The sequence below is a fragment of the Pseudonaja textilis genome, chromosome 1 (genome assembly GCF_049901715.1).
Source record: "Pseudonaja textilis isolate UNSWEBS1 chromosome 1, rPseTex1.2, whole genome shotgun sequence".
NCBI lineage: Eukaryota > Metazoa > Chordata > Lepidosauria > Squamata > Elapidae > Pseudonaja > Pseudonaja textilis.
The window spans coordinates 283,454,872-283,468,196 of NC_141990.1; the positions used below are offsets into that span (position 1 = coordinate 283,454,872).

Here is a 13,325-nt window from a genome sequence, read left to right on the forward strand (position 1 = left end):
ACTTTGCTTCCTTCTGCTTTTTTAAGTGCAAGCTTTGTTGGTTCTCTTTTGAGTTTGGGCAAGAATGTTGCATACTTGAAATGATTTGCAGTTTTTGCCTGTGTTGCACTTTGGCTATCAAGGGCAGTGCCATTTGAGAAGCATATGGCACTCTAGGCAATGTTGATTAATGCTGCTACTTCTCACTGATATAAAGATTTGTATTTTTAGAATGATTCAGAAGGAGAGGTAGAGTTGACACCCACTCAGTTTTGAAGCCCTATACCAATGCCTAAAGCTGGCCCTGAATCAGGCAATATTTTTAATGTTGCTAATTAGGTTAACTTGATCGTGTATTTGACTAAAGTAAAAAATATACAAAGGCACCCTGACCTATTTTTAAGATGATACACTGACAGGGTTATGGAAGCTATGAAGATGATACATAACTCCTCTGTAATGATGAAAAACTGCCACATGCTTATACAGATATGGATACAGGAATCATGGACATAGGTAAATTTATCCTGAAGAATAAAATGATTTCTCATTGATACTTTTACAGAATCTGTTATCCGTAAATAAATCTTTCCCTAATTTACTCAGTGTAGTTTATCATATATTTGCTCTGTTTCTGCCTATTTTTATTATATAGCAATAAATATAACATTACTTGATATTTCATTTATAGTATCTAATCTAATGTTTTTGTCTTTTTATAGCATCATTTCCTTTTCCCAGTCTTATGTTGGTTGAAAGTTATTACTTTCACGGTTATTGCTATTAGATAATTAAGGTATATATTACATATTTATTATGCAGGGTGAAGATTATTGCTTCTTTTGAATACTGAAAAAACATGTATATCTTTTGTATACTGTAAGTTTGAAAGAAATGTAAACGTAATGTCGTTCTTCCCTTAAAAACAGTGGGTGACATGTTTATGTCTTAGCTTTGTGGAAGATGGAAAAATTCTTTGTAGTGGTTATTGCTTGTGTGTCTGAACTGAGACCTTGTAAAGATCCTCACCCAGACTATTTATTTTATCTAACTTTTAAACTAAAATAAGGATCCTACACTGGTAATATATTTCTATTTATACATAAGAAAATAGCTGTATGTGTAGCATTTTTGTCAGGCCATAGAAAGCTGTAATTCCAAATTCTAAAACTTCTAAAAGTTCAAATTCTAAAAGTCTAAAACTTCAAATACTAAAAGTCTAAAACTTCAAATTCTAAAAGTCAAAATGGTGCTGAAATGATCTTTTCAGATTCCTATATTTTCACATATAGATTATTCAGAAATTATTGTCCGATACGTTCCACTATATTTTGTCCTTGAATCGCTCTTAGCTGCTCAGACAAAACTAAGAAGAATTTGTGTATTAAGTTCTACCAATTCAAACTGAAAGTAATGCTGTCACAAAAATGAATTAAAATTCTTCTTGAAAAATGTAAAAGAGAAGTGTTCTAGTTTGTCTGGTTTTCTAATATCTAATTATCTGTATATTCCCTAGGTTCGGTATATTTATTCTGCAGTGGTAGAAGCAAGGGAACAGCTTGACCTCTTTAATATAATCTAGACTTCTCTTACTAATAGCATGTGCCTATCTCCTAGATTGGAAAGTTTCTTGCTGTTTCTGTTTCACTCAATGCTTCACTCCTTTGCTCTATGTTGAGAAGATTATGGCAAGCTTAGGATTCCCCCCTCCCTTCTTTATTGTTATGCCTCAATCCATTTACCCCAATTCTTTTCTCTCTTCTGTTGCTCTAATCTGGGAACTATTCTTCTGAAGCATTGCCAGGTCAGTAAGTGTATACTGTAAACTAAAAGAGGGTCAGAACTTATGTCTCCTGACCTTTATCCTAAAAGGGTATCAGGTGTGATACCTCTCTAAAGAATCTTGCTGGTAATCTCTTGTTGAGTGGGAGTGTCTGCTACAAACATTTCCTCCCAGTCTACCTTTCAATGGTACTTCACAGTACACTGAAAATTATCAGGCACAGTTAATTATTGGCCTCATGGAACAACCCACCCACTTTGATTCAGGCAAGCTTTTCCCAATATTTAAGAAGGTTATTTAGCAACGGTACAGTATAATTACAGAAAATAGTTTGGGTTAGTTAACATTTTTATGTTGTGTATGTTTGGTTTACAAGTCTAAAAGCACCTTCAGGTTCAAACTTTAAATGGCTTAGCATATGAGCAGAATTTTAACTGCTGAATGTCAGGAATCAAGATTTGCCTGTTAGAACTCTGGAAGAATTGTATCACTGAAACTCATCAATAAAGGAACTTGTGATAGGAAGCCACTATATTTAGAGCTAGGGTGGTCAATTAATTTTCCTAAAGGGTCACATGAGAAAACTGGGACCAAACCAATAGGGCTGTGAAGGTGCATAGGCCCACATTCATGCACATATGTAATTTTTTTTTTAAATAGCAGTTGCCTCCAAAATAAAAGCAATGCAGTTGTATTGCATGCATGTCATACATTTATTTATATTTGACTTCTAATTTCTGATTGACCTCACATGGGTTGGACAGGAGCAGCCAAAGGGATGGATGGATGTGACCCAGAGTCAGGGGTGGGATCTGACCGGTATAACGACCGGTTCGGTGATTTTACCAGTTTTGTGAAATAAAGGTCAGGTAAGAGCCCAGGCAGACGGGTGGGCCAAAACAGCAGCAGACATAGAACCGGTTCTATGTATGTTCTCTGTCTGCTGCTCTTCAGAACTACCAGTTCTACAGAGGTGGACAGAACTGGTCCCCCACCCCTGCCCGGAGTCCATAAAATGCCCAAGTCTGATTTAGAGTGAACATTTTCTTACACATACATACACTGATTCCCAAGCCTACTTCATAGCTGTATCTAATCATCTGTATCTAAATATATTCTGTATTATAAATAAATATTGAGGGCCAGGACAAAATACAAAGATTATACTGCTAAAGGGAGGAAGAATCAAAATGCTCTGGCTCTAATCAGTTTTTTTTCTAGTAATTCATAATATTATACTGTTCCCAGCCAGAGCAGCTTACTAGAAAAAGTTATACTGTACGTACAGCTGCTTTTGAAAAATTGAAAACTTCAAGCAACACAAAACGGAGCTCCCTTGATATTGATGGAGTTGATTAGTTCCTCAGAGGTCTTATATTAATTTTAAACCTTGACTGTTCATTGGTGTCTGAATTTCCTGCAGATGGCCTTTAAAGGCTATGTAATTTCAGTGCCAAATACTTGAAGGTTTGCTTTTTCACATTTGTGTTTAACTGTAAATTTAGCTTTTTCTCAGAGGACCTGATGATTTGCCCAATTTATTTTAAAGATAGTGGACGGTTGCATACGATCTTCTCAGAAATAACACCAAGTTATTCCTGAGAATACACCAAGTTCTTATGGAACTCCTGCCTTGGCCATCTTCCTCACCATCTTAGTCAGGTTAGAGAAGTCTACAAAAATTTGGATCTACAATACATGGATTTCTGGTCAATGTGTGTTGCTTTTCTAACTTTCTAAAACAAGAACATATACAAGCCCAGAATTACTAAAACACTAGAATTATATGTCCTGTTATAGAATATTATGCACTTTTGTTTGTTTATTTACTAGATTTACCTCAGGTGTTGCTCCAAGAGATCAAGGCAGCATATTGGGGGTGAGGGGATCTCCTTTAATTTGTCCTGGTCCAATACCTTAATTAGTATACTGCACTCACTTCTTGTGACTGATTATGTTTTTCAAATTCTTCTGAGATCTCATTTTTTAAGTTATATTAAAAAGAATAATTGAAACAAATTATTCTGGAATAGCTAGAGTTTCTGAATGGCTAGTAGCAATGTATGTGAAAGACTTTGACTATGTACAGCCTCTAGATCAGGGGTGTCAAACTCAAGGCCCGGGGACTTAATCTGGCCCCCAGGATGGCCTGGAAGGCCACTCTGGAAACAGAGAAGGACCGGCTCATGGTGCCTCTGCCAGTGAAAACAGAGCTCGGGAGGGCTGCATGAGCTCCATTTTTGCTGGCAGAGGGTTGTAGGAGACCGTCGCAGCCAGAAATGGAGCTCGGGAACCCATTTTTGCTGGAAGAGTGCTCAGGCCACCACAAGCACCCCAACACAAGTGATGTTGAATTGGTCACACCCACCTTGGCCACACCCACCCTGGCCCCCCAAGGTCAAACACAATGCTGATGTGGCCTTCAATGAAATTGAGTTTGACACCCCTGCTCTACATTGTTGAACAGAACCAGTGAGAAAGATCTGTTATGTCACGTCCTATTCACAGGTTCCTTAGAGGTACATGGTTGTTTACTACTGAATTCGGGACACTGAAGTATTACATACCTTCTTAGATTTGACTCCAAGGCACTGTTACCTATGATTCCATTTTACTACAGTTACATTTATCTCTCAGAAAACCTCCGTAACTTTTTCTATTCTCTGTGCTGCTGAAATGAAACATAGTGCCATCTGTTGTAAAATGGTACTTTTTTCCATTGTTTAAAATGAAACACCTTTTTTCTGTTTCTGCTGTTTCATAGGAAAAATTGCTTGCTATGCAACAAGAGAGAGAAGCTGCTATTCATCAATATAAAAGTCTAGAAGAAGAACTGCAGACTCTTCGTATTTATTACAGGTAATGCCATTTCTATTTTTTTAAAAAAAAATTAAATGTATATGCTATCCATCTTGCTATCCAAAACGACTCTGGGCAGTTTACAGTACAATTAAGTACAATTGTAAATGTGGGAAAATAATTATTATTTTCACATTTAGGAATAACATTATTCCTAAAAATTACAAATATGCAAAGCAAAAATGAATTAATATTCCAGAATTCCAGTCTACACCCATTTTTCCTTTTAATGTCATTTCAGCCTGATAAAGCTGTACCCACTATTTAGTCCCATGCATTGTTCTTTGGCTTGAAATCTATATGGATGGCTTGTTTCCAGCCTATTGAGCCGTGGTGGCGCAGTGGTTAGAATGCAGTACGGCAGGCTACTTCTGTTGCCTGCTGCCTGCCTGCAATTTGGCAGTTCAAATCTCACCAGGCTCAAGGTTGACTCAGCCTTCCATCCTTCTGAGATCGGCAAAATGATTGTTGGGGGAAATTTGCTGACTCTGTAAACCACTTAGAGAGGGCTGTAAAGCGTAAGTCTACGTGCTATTGGTATTTCTATTGCTATTATATTCCAAATACCGGTGAAAAAGTGTCAAAGAGCAGGAAGCATTTCTGATACAACATAATTTCTTGGACTGGAGGTTAGTTTCAGGGCACCACTGGTTTGCAGATCTTAGGTTGAAGATTGCCAATGTCAGTGGCATCAGGGCTGTTACTTACATACCAATATAGCAGATTCAAATATCTTCTTCTTTTTAGTATTCAAATTATCTCTGCTTATGTCTACTGCTTAAGGTTAGGATCATAAGAAAAACAAGAAAGAAAATACATTTTCATTTTCTTACCCAGAAAACTTTTTGCAAAGTCATAAAGAACCTACAACGTTTTACCCCACAGTTACATTGGGATATATAGCTTGCCTCTGAAATATAGTTAATTAAATCAATAATGGGTTTCTTGAATGTTAGCTTCTAGCCTAATAAGTTGTGCTGAACTTGTTTAGGCTCACTATTACACACACACACACACACACACACACACACATACACACACACGCCTGGCTTGTTATCCATTCTAGTTCAAACCTTGGTCTATTTTGCTGGGATATTGGCTGAGACTCTAGTTGACTTAAATGTTTCTAAGTAATATGCAATATACACTGCTCAAAAAAATAAAGGGAACACTTAAACAACACAATGTAACTCCAAGTCAATCACACTTCTGTGAAATCAAACTGTCCACTTAGGTGGCAACACTGATTGACAATCAATTTCACATGCTGTTGTGCAAATGGAATAGACAACAGGTAGAAAGCATAGACAGTTAGCAAGACATCCCCAATAAAGGAGTGGTTCTGCAGGTGGTGACCACAGACCACTTCTCAGTTCCTATGCTTTCTGGTTGATGGTGTGGTCACTTTTGAATGCTGGCGGCGCTTTTACTCTAGTGGTAGCATGAGACAGAGTCTACAACCTACACAAGTGGCTCAGGTAGTGCAGCTCATCCAGGATGGCACATCAATGCAAGCTGTGGCAAGAAGGTTTGCTGTGTCTGTCAACGTAGTGTCCAGAGCATGGAGGTGCTACCAGGAGACAGGCCAGTACATCAGGAGATGTGGAGGAGGCCATAGGAGGGCAACAACACAGCATCAGGACCGCTACCTCCGCCTTTGTGCAAGGAGGGACATGAGAAGCACTGCCAGAGCCCTGCAAAATGACTTCCAGTGGGCCACAAATATGCATGTGGCTGCTCAAATGGTCAGAAACAGATTCCATGAGGGTGGTAGGAGGGCCCGACATCCACAGGTGGGGGTTGGGCTTACAGCCCAACACCGTGCAGGATGTTTGGCATTTTCCAGAGAACACCAAGATTGACACATTCGCCACTGGAACCCTGTGGTCTTTACAGATGAAAGCAGGTTCACACTGAGCAAATATGACAGACATGACAGGGTCTGGAGACGCCGTGGAGAATGTTCTGCTGCCTGCAACATCCTCCAGCATGACCGGTTTGGCAGTGGGTCAGTAATGGTGTGGGGTGGCATTTCTTTAGGGGGCCGTACAGCCCTCCATGTGCTCACCAGAGGTAGCCTGACTGCCATTAGGTACCGAGATGAGATCCTCAGACCCCTTGTGAGATCATATGCTGGTGCGGTTGGTCCTGGGTTCCTCCTAATGCAAGAGAAAGCTAGACCTCATGTGGCTGGAGTGTGTTAGCAGTCCTGCAAGACGAAGGCATTGATGCTATGGACTGGCCCACCCATTCCCCAGACCTGAATCCAATTGAGCACATCTGGGACATCATGTCTTGCTCTATCTCACCAATGCCACGTTGCACAGACTGTCCAGGAGTTGAGCATGCCCAGGCATTGTAGGGAGGTCATAAAGGCACGTGGAGGCCACACACACTACTGAGTCTCATTTTGACTTGTTTTAAGGACATTACATCAAAGTTGGATCAGCCTGTAGTTTTTTTTCCACTTTAATTTTGAGTGTAACTCCAAATCCAGACCTCCATGGGTTGCTAAATTTGATTTCCATTGATAATTTTTGTGTGATTTTGTTGTCAGCACATTCAACTATGTAATGAACAAAGTATTTAATAAGAATATTTCATTCATTCAGATCTAGGATATCTTATTTTTGTGTTCCCTTTATTTTTTTGAGCAGTGTAGTAATAACAGCTAAGATTTTAATTCACCATCATTGGTATCTTACAATTAAAGAAAGGCTTCCAAATAGATGGCATCTTGCTTTGATTACAAATAGTTTGCAATTAATATGTTGGTTTACAGGCAATGGACACAGACATAAACTATAACCATAAACCATTCTTTATTCTAGCTTAAATCTATTCATATATTTCAGAAAGTGCTTTTTAAAATGTTTGGCATGTTTAAAGAATCCAAAAAAAATCATCGATTTGAAATGGCCCACTTAAGCCATTTGGTCCAACTCTCTGTTCAACTGGAATACAAACTATAGTCTTGTGACAGACAGCTGTTCAGTCTCTTCCAAGTGATTCTAATGTTGAGCTGTTCTTATTTGTTGTAATGAACTTTTCCATGACTCAACTGGAATTTGCCTCCCTGTAATATAAGCTTATAATTCCGTGTGCTACACTTTGGGACAATAAATAACAGGACCTGGCCTTTCTGTATGTGACATCCTTAAGCTACATCTTTGAGCCCTATTTGCACATAATATGCAGGTGTATGGGACAGGTTTTTCAGCCCAATTTGGCATCAGCGGGAATTATTCTGGGGCAGCTGCCAGAGACAGAATGCCATTACTACCTTCCTTAGGAACTCTATTTTTTTAAACATGATTTTTTTCAAAAAGAGTGTATGATATTCATACAGCTGTGGTCTGTGAACTGTCCTTTGAAGTCCCTTCATCATTTCAGAATGGCAGTACTACACCATTCAACTCTTAACAAAATGCTGTTTCTGTTAGAATAATAATTCGAATCATTATTGTATTAATCACTTAAATTTTTGTGATAGACTTTGCCAAACGTTAAAGCATAGTATATACATCAAAGCTTAAAATATACAAATCATCTTTTAATACTTTTCAAATGTATATTTTTAATATCATTTTCTTCATTATCATTATCTTCATTATTTTATTTAATGAAGATTCATGGGGCTAGATTACAGTTTTAGGGAAAATGCAGTAAATTATGCAAATATTATATTATGGAAAACACAAATTAAGACAGGCAGTATTTGCTTGTTCTGTAATCCAGCCCTTGTCAAACAACTTCAAAATTGCCAATAGAAAACAAGAAGAAGGTAAAGTATAGATATATTCTTCTCTGTCTGTCCACTGACCCAATGAAACTTGCTACCATGAAGAACATTTTGACAATTTATGACGGAAAACTCAAGAATATGTTATTCTAAATTTAAATTCAATTATTATTTAAAAAATAAGATTTCTAAAAAAACCTAAAACAATCTATTTTGTTTAAGAAGGAAAGAAGTAGGATGGAAAAGTACAAAAATGGGGCTGTCCCAATTCTGTGAAAAATTGAGTCTTAGTGAAATGTATTCTGTTTATTATTAGTCATGAAAAGTTTTTATTAACCTGATCTACGAGGACTATTCTTAAAACAATAATTTGCATAACTGTCATAAACTATATATTGCCAGTTAAAATATTCTAATTTTCTAACTGCTGTATTTTCTTGGCAATGATTAATGCTAATAATAAAAACTGGATAGGCAGGTAAATTGTAATCCTTCTTCCTGTCAAAGGGAACACAAAAAATGGAAGAAAAAATCATAAAAATATGGCAAAAATAATATATATTGTAGACTTTTTAAAAAGAATGATTAATCCCAAAGAATATAGGAATTATTACTATTTTTATCTCAGCTATACAAAGCCTTTGAAAGAGGTATTTTGCAATGCACAGGAGAACGTAAGAAGCATCTCTTTTTGGATTATTAAAGCAGCCATGTCTTTTACAAGGCTCATGCAGTTGCTTTGGAAGCTGTTCTGTGTGCATGTGAGAAATCAGGACATCTTTGCTTTAACAATGATTTAATAATTCATTGTTTTAATATACCAGTGCCTTAACAAGTTGAAAATAGGTGCTTTATGTGTGTCCTTCTTTTTTCAAAGACTTTGCATTCTTGTGTCTGTTAATGTCAGGCCCACTAAGTAGTCCAGCCATGTAGTTAATTTCATAGGAAGGCTAAAACTACTTTTAAGATTGGCTGTAAGAACAGAATCTGATTTGGCTATACTTTCCCCTGCTTCCTAGTCCAGTGAATTAGGGAGGTGTCTGTTTGAGCTATTTTAGAACATTATCTCAACAGTCTAGACTTTAAAAATAATGTAATGAAATTGAAATGACCACATACACAAGTCTCAGCAAGTTGCTCATTTAATTTACCAACCAGTTCTCTGGATCTATCCAGTCTTCTGTGCCATGCCCCTTTTCTTTACAACTTATTGATGCAGTCTCAGAAAATACCTGTTCACAGACTTCTTGACTACTTAATTTTCAAAGTGATAGCTTAAGAAAAATGTCATGCCTTGCTACTAGCTCCTGGGGAAAAAATAAATAAGCTTACATTCATGCAAGTATTAAAAGCAGCAAACAACAAATTGAAATTCAATAAGTTTGCAGGCCAAGAACAACGTAGAAAAATCTAGCCAAAATTCAGTCGCTTATTTGTTCGCACTCTATAGACAGAATCTTGCCAGACTAAATCTATTTTTACTACAAAGTTTATATCCACCCCGTTCACAGTACTCTGGATAGCTTATAGTCTTGGAAATTGAACATTCTAGCAGAAGCCAAATATGCCTTTGAGCTATTGAACTGATCTAACTATAGCAAGGAGCTGATGATAATGTCTTCGATATCCAAATCACATGCCCTTTACTGAGAGGAAATGACCACATCAACTTGTAGTCACCTATATGAGTATTTGCTACTACTGGCACATGCCTATGGTTACTAAAAAAAAGCTATTAATTCCTGAGTCTTTTCAGATACTATCTAAAGAGCATGAAAATTGAAGTTCCCCAGAGAGAATCCCACACTAACCTGGTTACAAGATCCAAGAACTCAGAAAGGTATATTTCTGGGCAGCAAGATTAATCAACAGTTTCCCTAATTTGTCTCCACAGCCCAATTTATACCAGTCATTTGTGGAGTCAAGCGTGTAATAGCACAAACTCTCATACAGGATTATTGTAGCCCCTTGCCTGGAAACAATAGCTGCTAAAGTAGCCAAAATCTTGAAGAACAGATCTCCGATAGAGGAATATCCCCATCTTTGTCTATAGGAGCCATGGTGCTACAGTCGTTAGAAGGCAGTACTACAGGCTAACTCTTCTTCCAGCCAGAGGTTCAATCCTGACCAGCTTACTCAGCCTTCCATCCTTCAGTTCAAGGAAGACTCAGATTGTTGGGAGAGTTTACAAACTGCTTGGAGAGTTTACAGAAGCACTGTGGAGCCATATATAAATCTAAGTGCTATTGCCATCCAACTTGGTGGAGAGGGGAGACATACAGAACTTGAAAATTCACTCACGCTGAAATTAATGTGTCAATGTGGTTATTTAGTATTGTTCTCTTTACTCTATCTGTATGTCTGTATATCATAGAATAAGGATGAAAATTATTTACTGCAAAAACATACATCGATTTTAAAAAAGGTATTATATACAATAGAAAAGGTATTTGGACTTGACAGTCTCATTTTATGCTTTAGAATGCTCCACAAAAGACCCTTCCCACTTATACAAGATGGGAGGCTAAATTCTGGGAAGGAATAATCTTTTTCTCCTTTGCCATTAAAAGGAGGTCTTTGTTTAACTACTCTCTGCTGTGGGACACAATGTGATAAGTCTCCATTTATTCTGTTGATATGAAAGAACTTAACCAAGCGCAAATTGATACAGCACAATTGAAATGCTGCATAGAAAAAATAAGGTAGTGCTAGGTGTTAAATTATATCTTAATGCGATATAATTTTTAAAATGAGTGTTGACAATGCCCTTTTTATGTATTTTAATCTTAGGAAGTTTCTGGTCATGTTTGACAAAAGACTGGGGAGATCTCAACAGTCAGTTATTCTATTCATTTACTAACATTGCGTGCACTAAATTCTAGATTAGGTATATGGCACACAAAATGCACATTAAACTAAGACACTAGCTATTGTATGGCTACAAAAAGGGACAGAAAAACTGAAGGCTTACTTTCCTCCTGACCTCTGCAGACAAGTGTTTTTATTACAACAGGCTTTTCGGTGTTTGTTTTTGTACTGGTTAGGTTAGACATAGAAATTCCAAAAAGAACATGGGGTCCCCAAGCCTGTGTTTCCCTTGTAATTGTTACTGCAGAGATTGGAGGTGACTTGCCGAGGAGAATCAGCAGGAAGAGGAACAACCCTTCCCATGTCCGTAGATTTTTCTCTTCCAAATGCCTCCCAACAGTTTTAATAGCTTTTTTTATTCCTCCTCAACAGCTGGACTCCAAAATCTCAGAGTTTAGCCTTCCTGAATTATGCTAGATGGGAGGAAGGCATATTCAGTAGAGAACAAATAGTCATGGAGGTATTATAAAGCTCCTCTTTCCATCTTTCTTCTCCAACAAGTTCCCAAATTTCCAATATCTTTGCATGACTATGTTATGCCTGTGAATTTGTTATTGGCTTTATTAAGCAGTTCTTCTGGCAGTTTTCCACTATTCTTAATTATTAATTTGTTAACTGTATTATAGTATTTAAGCAGAAAAAAGTAACAATAGTAATTGCACTTTCCTAGAAGTAGTTCATGATGAATTCAATGAGTCTTATGTCTGAGTAGGTATGAATAAGATAATGTTAAGAGACAACTTGATCTGTCAGTTTCTTTCAACTCTGCCCAACATGACCAAGTCATGGGGCTGTGACCCGATGTATTTGACACAGTGTCAAAAAAGTTAGGTTGGAACCTATGTCTACACAGTTGAAACTCTGCCATTTTTTTTACATGCATTAAATGCCAAGCACACAAAAATGAGCTCATGTAGCCACTATCTTGACTTTTTTGACCTCCCCACATGTCTGCCCCTGTACATCAATAAAGTATGTTTTCAGTTTAGCTTTTCAAGAGATGAATAAAATCTTGCATGTTGGATAAGAATGAATTGTTAGTTGTATTACACATTTCTCCAAATTAGTGATCACTTGTAGTACTATACATCATTGAAATATAATGTCTTGATAGAGATATCACTAGTTAGATGCCTAGCTCTCTCTCTCACACACACAGAGAGAGGGAGAGAGAGAAAGAGAGAGAGAGAGAAATGGAGATGGAATATTTTATTCTATGTATAATTGTATAATGTGTGGGACTTTTTAAAAAAAAACCCTAAATTCCTCAGAGGTTTGCTATCAGCATTTCAACAGGAGCGCTTATTACCAAGGTAGGAGGTGTAATTGACTTTGAAATTCCTCAGTTTTGACTATTTCATTGTACAATTGTAAAATCTTACCCACCTTTAAGTAACTTTTTCTTAGTGTCTTCATAGAAACCTACCAGTTCTTGACATTCCAACTCCATCCCTATTTATCTAGTACACTTCTGTATCCTCCATTAAGGAATTCAAAGCAGCATCCGCAAAGCTTATAACCTATCTGAACACTGCTCAGCTTCATCAAGTTAGTTTGTTTTCAGTTATATCCCAGACTCGTTCTTTTTTATTCATTTAATTTGATTTTTATCATATTTTCATGGCCACTAACCATTCTAGTGACTTGATTCTTCCTAAAAGAAGTATCAAATCTTAAAAGGTCTGATCATCGCCTATATTTTCTTGTACATTAGAGTACCCCAGTGATATTGATCAGAGAAGATTCATGCCTCTCCCAGGATCATCTGAGGTCTCAGAACACCCAGAACTTGTCAAAACCTTGTGTGTGACTCCCAGAACATCTCCCAAAGTGATTACTTAACTTTAAAAAAGGGAGAAAATACTAAATATCTAAGAAATATTTTCCTTCTACTAAAGCTCTCATATACTATCTTGTAATCTTCAATTGGGCATCATGGCAAATCATAGAGCAAAATTTTGTCAGCAAAGATATCTCAAATGAACTATCTTACAGAATTCAGGGGCCTCCTGAGGAAATGAAATTTGGGGATTTATTTATTTTATTTTACTTTTTGCCATTTTATCATCTCTGAACACTGAGTTTTATCATTTC

General features: G+C 37.1%; 1 protein-coding gene across 4 annotated transcripts in view; it reads left to right on the forward strand.

The window, feature by feature from the left end:
* Positions 1-13,325, forward strand: part of MIPOL1 (mirror-image polydactyly 1) — a 190,581-nt gene that overhangs the window by 141,028 nt on the left and 36,228 nt on the right. For all 4 annotated transcript variants that reach the window (XM_026711259.2, XM_087921916.1, XM_087921915.1 and 1 more), the window contains one exon: positions 4,527-4,621. In XM_026711259.2, coding sequence (XP_026567044.1) covers positions 4,527-4,621 — 95 coding nt within the window. The remainder of the gene's footprint in view (positions 1-4,526; positions 4,622-13,325) is intronic.